The sequence below is a fragment of the Vigna unguiculata genome, chromosome 8 (assembly GCF_037176805.1).
Source record: "Vigna unguiculata cultivar grain cowpea cultivar isolate G323 ecotype 2 chromosome 8, ASM3717680v1, whole genome shotgun sequence".
Taxonomy (NCBI): Eukaryota; Viridiplantae; Streptophyta; class Magnoliopsida; order Fabales; family Fabaceae; genus Vigna; species Vigna unguiculata.
Genome location: NC_140799.1, coordinates 13,579,662 through 13,588,397, shown reverse-complemented (window position 1 = coordinate 13,588,397; position 8,736 = coordinate 13,579,662). Strand labels below are relative to the sequence as shown.

Here is an 8,736-nt window from a genome sequence, read left to right as displayed (position 1 = left end):
TGGGACGTTACACATGATATAACATGATATAATAACAAATAATAGTCATATTTTTTTGAATTCTACTATCATGTGTGCTTGTTTTATGCAGAGAAAATAAAGAGAAAAAATGAAAAGTTTTTTTTTTCTAACTAAAAAAAAATATGTAACAAATTTAATTTGACGTCCCTAAATTTTTTGTCCAAGTTCCGTCACTGCACCTGACCCCATCCTTTAGCTTAGAAAAGTATAAGGCTAATAGAAAGGAAATAAAAATATTCATTCCTATTAACTCTTGGAACCAACAAGTATTTTGACCTTTATTCCATAGTTCATTCAAATTGAACAAATCAAATGGCGACCAAATAAGTTTTTTTTACACATATATCACAATTTACTCTTTTTATTACCACCATAGCATAACATATTGTGCACAAAATTACATAGATAGCACAATATTTTTTTTTTAGGTGGAAATTGGTCTCTAGGGACCCGAATTCTGTGTTTGGCAAGACCATTTTTTTTCTTTCAATCTTAGTTGGAACTAGTATACGGGGCGTATTTATTTATTTTGTATATTAAAATAATAAAATAGTGAAAGTATTATGTAATGAAATATTATGAAAATTAAGTTATATTGTTGTAAATGTTGTTATTAAAGTAATGAAATAGTAAATCTAAGTGATGTAATAATAATTTCAGTTTTAAATATAATAAATAGAATTGATATCACAATATAATACAGTTAATTGATTTTACAAAATAATTATACGTGCGAACATTTATTTTTTGTTTTTTGTTTATATTAAATTTTTTTAGAATAATAATATAATTGTTATTATATTTATTTAACCATTAAAAATACTAATAATAATATTAATATAAATTATAAATTATACAAATTTTAAAAGATTAAAACTCTATTCAGCAAAAGTATTTAGTATAACAACGTTTTCTATAATTAAAAAAAAACACACTTATAATAATACCATTATGAATAGTAATAATAATAATAAAAATAATAATGATATCAATAATAATAATAATATTTATGCTATAAATATTAATATTAATGCTAACACTAAGGCTAATGTCAACTATAATAATAATAATCTATAATTATATATAAAGATATACATAACAACAAAACAAATAAAAATGACAAGTAATTGAAATACGATCATGTAGTAAATTAACTTAAAATGTGTGTTTAACTATAATGATAATAATAATAATAATAATAATACCATTATAATAATATCTCGTTGTGATAAAAATAATAACAATACAATAACTACATATATATAAAGAGATATACATTTGTTGTGTGCTCTTTTGTTTATACAATTTTATCCTCTTAATTATTATTTGTTAAATTAAAATAACTATTCATAATAAAAATTATTTGTCCACTTTATCATTTTAATAATTTTAGTAACTATTTTTTTAATTCAACTAATTACATAGATATAAAAATAAAATGAGCAACAAAACAAATAAAAAGTACAAGTAATTGAAATATGATCCCATAGTAAATAAATGTAAAATGTGTAATTAACTATAATAATAATAATAATAATAATAATAATAATAATAACACTAAAATAATATCACGTAGTGATAAAAGTAATAATAATAATAATAATAATAATAATAATAATAATAATAAGAATAAGAATAATAATAATAATAATAATAATAATAATAATAATAATAATACAACTACATATATAAAAAGATAAACATCTTTGGTATCTTTTTTGGTTTTTCAATTTTATCCTCTTAATTGTTATATTTTAAACTTAAATAACTATTTAAAATAAAACAATATTTTTCAGTTTTATTATTTTACTAATTTTAGTAACTATTTTTTTTTTGAATTGAAATAATTATTCAAATATAAAGATAAATAAACGATAAAACATGATTCATAGATAGTAAATAAAAGTAAAATGTATATGTAACCATAATAATAATAACTATTATAATAATTATAGCTCTAATTAATAATAATAATAATAATAATTGTAATATAATAATAGAAATAGTTGTAGTTAATAATAATAATAATAATAATAATAATAATACTTATAGTAGGTAGAAATACTGATTATAATAATTATAGTTGATAACAACGATTATAATTAATAATAATAATTATTATTATTATTATTATTGTTATTATAATTAGAGAAAATAATAATAATAACAATAATTAGAGTTATAATTGATAATAATAACAGTAATATAAAACTAATATAATAAATATCATGAAAATTAAATTATATTATTGTGAATGTTATTATCAATGAAATAAAGTTGTAAATTCAGTTTTAAATATAATAAATAAAATTAATATCACAATATGATGTAGTTAATTGATTTTACAAAAATAATTATAATAGTATATGACTTGTGCGTGTAAGCACATTTTTTTATTTATTTCAAATCTGTTTAGAATAATAATATAATTTTTATTATTTTTATTTAACCATTAATAATAATAATAATATAAATTATAAATTATAAAAGTTTTAAAAGATTAAAAATCTATTTAGCAAAAGTATTTAGTATAATAACGTGTTTTATAATTAAAAAAAGCACTTATACTATGAATAGTTATAATAATAAAAAATTATACTAATAATAAGAAACAAATGATAATAATAATAATTTTTATGCTATAAATATTAATGTCAATGTAAATACCAAGGATGATGTTGACATACTAATAATCTATAATTATATATAAAGATATACATCAACAACAAAACAATTAAGAATGACATGTAATTGAGATATGATATCGTAATAAATAAATGTAAAATGTGTGTTTAACTATAATAATAATAACAATAATAACAATAGACAATAATAATAATAATAATAATAATAATAATAATAATAATAATAATAATACAACTACATATATAAAGAGATAAACATCTTTGGTATCTTTTTTGCTTTTTCAATTTTATCCTCTTAATTGTTATATTTTAAACTTAAATAATTATTTAAAATAAAAAAAATATTTTTCAGTTTTATTATTTTACTAATTTTAGTTACTATTTTTTTGAATTGAAATAATTATTCAAATATAAAGATAAATAAACAACAAAACAAATAAAAAGGGTGAAGTAATTAAAACATGATTCATAGATAGTAAATAAAAGTGAAATGTATATGTAACCATAATAATAATAACTATTACAATTGTAAGACCCACTTTATTTCTTACCTTTAATTTAATGGGGCTGCCCCAAACGGTTGGGCCTAAGGGCTGGCCCAGTAAGGAAAAGGAGACCCTAAGTCTGTTCTCACATCTCCATTCCCTTACTCTTCTGTTTTTCACGGTCGTCAAATCCTCTCTTTCTCTCAACAAGAACCTCTGCTAGGGTTTTGAGACCCATTTGATTTCCAAGAGAGTTCCCCTCTTCCACCTCCCAAGATCTACGCTCTAAACCGTGGTGCTCGTAGTCTAAGAGTCGAGGGTTCCGCTAGCTCTTTCTAGGTAAGGGAAGCTAGGACCTTCCGTTATTTATGTTTTTCTGCTGTTTTGGACGCCTTTTCGTGTCTGTATGGATTGTTTGGTGTTGTATCCGTTCTGGTTCGGGTTTAAGCATGTTTTGGTTTGAGGTTTTGGCTACTGTATGCGAAAATAGTGGCGGGTGCTGGTTTTCTCGCCCAAGCGAGCTAGTCTCGCCTAGGCGAGATTATCAGAGGCTCGCCTAGGCTTTTGTCACTCGAATTGTCGCCTAAGCGACTTACGATCTTTTTGAGCGAGGGGTGTTCTCGCCTAGGCGAGAAGGGGCTCGTTTGAGCGAGACCCCGCAGAGCCCCTTGTTCCTTGTCGCGCTCTCGCCTAGGCTAGATGGGATCCGCCTGAGGTAGAAGGCCCCCTTCGCTTGAGCGAGCCCTGCTAGCTTGGGCGAGACAACGGGCAGGTTTTGATGTTGTTGTTGAGTGTTTCGTTGATGTGTGGTTTATTATATGATCCCGTATGCTTTACGAGATGGGTTGTGTGATGATGGCATGATTAATATGTTCCATTCGAAATGGAAATGGCATGTTAGTTGATTTGGTATGAATCAAAAAGCACGGGTTGTATGAACTGTTAATTTTACATGATATTATTGTTATGAGAAATTCTTGGTTGGTGGGTGGAACATGTTTAAAGTATGGGTAGGGCATAATTCCATGTCTCTTGTAATGAGAGATATTGGTGGCGCCTCAACGGTTGGACGTAATTCCATGGATCCCCTTAAGGGGAGTCCCTAGTGGTGCCTCGATAAACGGACGTAATTCCACGGGAGGTCGTGGTGGTGCCTTAGGGCTAGGGCGTAATTCCACGAAGGCCACGTGGTGGTGCCTCCTGTAAGGGTATAATTCCGTGAAGGCCTCACGGTGACGCCTCAATGCTAGGACGTAATTCCACTGCCACGTGGTGGTGCCTCAGGTACATATCTGGATAGTCAAGTCTTAGGTTTTGATATGGATGAGTACTTCACATGCGGGAGTCTGCTATGTATGTTTGAATGTTAATGGTATGTTGTATGCATGATATGATGACCTCTTCGCTAGCTTACCCTTTTGCTTGCTTGTGTGTTATGTGTGGACTCTACCTTTGCGATGATCATCAACCTTGTTGATGTGAGCAGATGTGAGAACTCCTGTGGTGACGGTAATAGGGATGTTGCAGCTTGACGCATTACTGTGGGGCCCATTACCGGTGGATTCTATGATTCATGTTTTCTTGTACGAACAAGACCTAGTACTCTTAATTGTGTTGTTTTCAGTATATTTCCGATTGGGCCATGTGGGGCCCTTTTCTTGTAATCTCGTACTCTCTGATTATTCATGTATGTGATGTTTTACTAATTGAGGTTATTCAGTTTTTGGGACGTTACATTTATGGTATCAAAGCGGTCGTTCCTTAGGTCTGTGGACTTCGGTGTCCGCTTAGCTTTCTCTGTGTCTTTCTGAGTATTCTTAGTTAAATCTTGTCTTATCAAGCCTAACCAAGTGATTTCCTGTGTGCCAGCAAACTATGGCACCATCTCGTAGGACTCCGCAATCTTCCCAGGACGATGTGCCAGATATCGCTAGGGCGATCGAAGCAATGGTAGCTACTATGACGTAGCAGAGCACGACAATGATGCAACAACATGAAGCATCAATGCAGCGACAAGCGGCAACGCTGGAACAACAACAACTGGAGATGCAGCAGATGGAGGCTGCAAGGGCGGCTGCTGAAGACGCTCACAGACAGAATATGGAGGCCCTCCGCCAGCTGAAGGAGAACAGGGTAGCTGCCCCTGCTTTTGGCCCAGATCAACGACCTACCGTTAGGGAGTGGAGACTAGAGGACTTTCTGAAACACCACCCGGTGAAGTTTGGAGGCAAGACCAGTCCGGACGCAGCAGACCAGTGGCTGAAGGACTTAGAGAGGATATTTGATGCCAAGATGTGCTCAAAGGAGAGTAGACTGGCGTTCGTAGTGTACATGCTCACGGGTGAGGCTGAGCACTAGTGGGTCTATATGAAGTCCATGATGGAGGAGAGACAGGAAGCAGTTACTTGGGAGGTTTTTAGGAGAAAATTTCTCTCTGAGTACTTCCCTGACAACGTTAAGTATGCTAAAGAGGTGGAGTTTCTACAGCTAACTCAAGGGAACAGATCCGTGACTGAGTATGCCGAAAAGTTCAAGCATCTCAGTCGTTTCTAGACCATGCCACTGGATGAAGAGTGGCGATGCAGGAAGTTCGAGAACGGCCTCCGTGGAGACCTCCGTCTGATGGTGGCCCCACTATCCATCAAAGACTTTGCCGCTTTGGTGGAAAAGGCAAGGGTCATGGAGAAGATGAAGGTAGAGGTGGAAACTCAGCGCCCGTTCCAGTAGAGAGTGGAAGGACCATCTGGGTCAAAGCATAGGCATGAGGAGAGAAGGAAGCCCTATACTAGGCCCCATTTCTAGTCTCAGGGGTCTAGGGAGTCTTCTTCCCAGCAGAACAGGATTCAGTGCTACCAGTGTGGAGGACCGCACAAGAAGAGTGTCTGCCCCCAGCTTGCAGGCTTCAAGAAATGCAACAACTGTGGTAAGGAAGGCCACTTTGGGAGGGACTGCCCCACCCTTGCTAGAGTAGTGACGCGACCTCCAGTACAGACTCCTGCGCAGAAGCAGCAGAGGCACAGAGGCAACAACCCTCAGGCGATTGATAGAGTATACGCCATGACCGAAGCAGAGGCAGCAGGTTCAGGTAACCTCGTTATGGGTGATTGTTTGATAGTTGGAAAAGATTGTTGTGTGTTATATGACTCTGGAGCGACACACTCATTTGTGTCAGATGCATGTGTGAAAAAGTTGAGTCTGCCGGTGTGTGAGCTGCAGTGTGAACTTGTGGTGTCTACTCCGGCATCAGGTTTAGTCAGGACATCGTCTGTGTGTACTAGGTGTCCAGTGGAGGTGGAGGGACACAAGTATAAAGTAAATCTGATCTGCTTACCTCTAGAGGAGTTAGAGGTGATCTTGGGAATGGATTGGCTCTCTGTCAATCGCATTGTTATAGATTGTCGAGAGAAGAAGTTGTTTTTCCCCAACACGGAGGAGCCTGAATTGTTGACATCTCAGGGAGTTGAGAAAGAACTACAAGGGGGTGCACAATGTTACATAATCTTCACGCATCTAGAAGTAGGGAAAGAGGAGGAGACGTTCGTTATTCCGGTGGTGCAGGACTTCGGGGACGTATTTCCAGAGGAAGTACCATGGTTACCTCCCCACAGAGAGGTGGAGTTCTCTATCGATTTAGTGCCGGGGATAGGTCCGGTGTCGATGGCTCCATACCGCATGGCTCCAACAGAGTTGGTCGAACTTAAGAAACATATTGAGGAGCTTTTGTGAAAACAGTTCATACGACCTAGTACGTCACCTTGGGGAGCACCAATGTTGTTGGTAAAGAAAAAGGATGGGAGTTCATGCCTGTGTGTGGACTACAGGCAGCTAAACAAGATGACGATCAAGAACAAGTACCCCCTTTTAAGAATAGACGACCTGATGGATCAGTTGCATGGGTCATCGGTATTCTTGAAGATTGACTTATGGTCGGGTTATCACCAAATATTGGTGAAGGAGGATGACGTACAGAAGACGACCTTCAAGTCCCGGTACGGACACTATAAGTATGTGGTTATGCCTTTTGGGGTGACCAATGCTCTAGCGGTGTTCATGGACTACATGAACCAGATATTCAGACCGTTTCTAGATAAGTTTGTCGTGGTCTTCATAGACGATATCCTTATCTATTCCAGGACTCAATAGGAGCATGCCGAGCACCTAAGGATAGTGCTTGGTATCCTGAGGGAGAGACAACTGTATGCAAAATTGTCCAAGTGTGAGTTCTGGATGGATAAAGTCCAATTCTTGGGTCACATAATATCAGCACGGGGCATTGCAATGGATCCAACGAAGGTTGATGCAGTGGTTAAGTGGGAAAGTCCCAAGTCAGCAACTGAGATCAGGAGTTTCGTGGGATTGGCTGGCTACTATAGGAGGTTCATAGAGGGATTCTCCAAGATAGTGGCACCTTTGACACAACTCACCCGGAAGGACCAACCTTTCACCTGGACGGATTAGTGTGAGGAAAACTTCCAAGAGCTTAAGCGGAGGTTGACAAGTGCTCCAATATTAGTAATCCCTGACGTTGGAAAACCCTTTGAGGTTTACTGTGATGCCTCCCACCTGGGGTTGGGCTATGTGTTGATGCAGGAGAAGAAGGCAGTGGCCTACGCTTTGAGGCAACTCAAGGTGCATGAGAGAAACTATCCCACTCATGACCTCGAGTTGGCAGCCATCGTGTTTGCCTTGAAGATCTAGAGGCACTACCTCTACGGTGCTCAGTTCCGGGTATTCAGTGATCACAAGAGTCTGAAGTACCTGTTTGATCAGAAGGAGTTAAACATGAGGCAAATAAGATGAATGGAGTTCTTGAAGGATTATGATTTTGAGCTTTTGTACCATCCAGGGAAGGCAAATGTTGTAGCTGATGCTATAAGTAGGAAGACGGTGCACACCGCTCACCTCATGATCAGAGAAGTGGAATTGTTGGAGAAATTCAGAAACATGAAATTGCAGGTGGAGTTGGAGTCAGGATTCATTAGATGTAGTAATCTGACCATATCTAGTGACTTCCTGAACTCGGTTAGAGAGAGACAACTGTTGGATAATGGCCTGAACAAGGTTAGGGAGCAATTGGGGTCAGAAGGGGCAAAAGACTTTGCTTTGGGTAACGACGACATATTGAGATTCCAGGGCAGAGTGTGTGTGCCTGATGATGTGGAGGTGAAAAGGCTAATCCTTGAAGAAGGGCACAAAAGTTGCCTTAGCTTGCATCCGGGCATGACTAAGATGTACCAAGACCTCAAGGAAAACTTCTGGTGGCAGGGTATGAAGAAGGATGTGACACAGTACGTGTCTGCCTGTCTGACCTGTCAGAAGGCAAAGGTGGAGCATCAGAGACCCGGTGGGATGATACAACCCCTGGAGATACCAGTGTGGAAATAGGATAGCATCTCGATGGACTTTGTAACCCATTTGCCACGAACTTTTAGATGGCATGACACCATCTGGGTCATAGTGGACCGACTGACCAAGAGTGCAAATTTTCTAGCAATGAACTTGAGGATGTCTATGGTAAAGTTGGCTCAGTTGTACATCAAGGAGATTGTGAGATTGCATGGGGTGCCTTCGAGCATTGTATCAGA

General features: G+C 36.4%; 1 protein-coding gene across 1 annotated transcript; it reads left to right on the top strand.

The window, feature by feature from the left end:
* Positions 1–5,707: 5,707 nt before the first annotated feature.
* LOC114194887 (uncharacterized) lies at positions 5,708–6,877 on the top strand. The gene is made up of 2 exons (XM_028085293.2): positions 5,708–5,845; positions 5,960–6,877. The coding sequence occupies exons 1-2, from the start codon at positions 5,708–5,710 to the stop codon at positions 6,875–6,877; spliced, it is 1,056 nt and encodes a 351-aa protein (XP_027941094.2).
* Positions 6,878–8,736: the final 1,859 nt, after the last annotated feature.

Excerpts from the sequence above, each read along its gene's own strand:
- LOC114194887 (XM_028085293.2), top strand. The coding sequence starts at position 5,708 with ATGCCACTGGATGAAGAGTGGCGATGCAGGAAGTTCGAGAACGGCCTC. Across the intron at positions 5,846-5,959 it reads GGGTCATGGAGAAGATGAAG|GGGTCTAGGGAGTCTTCTTC; the intron begins GTAGAGGTGGAA and ends TTCTAGTCTCAG.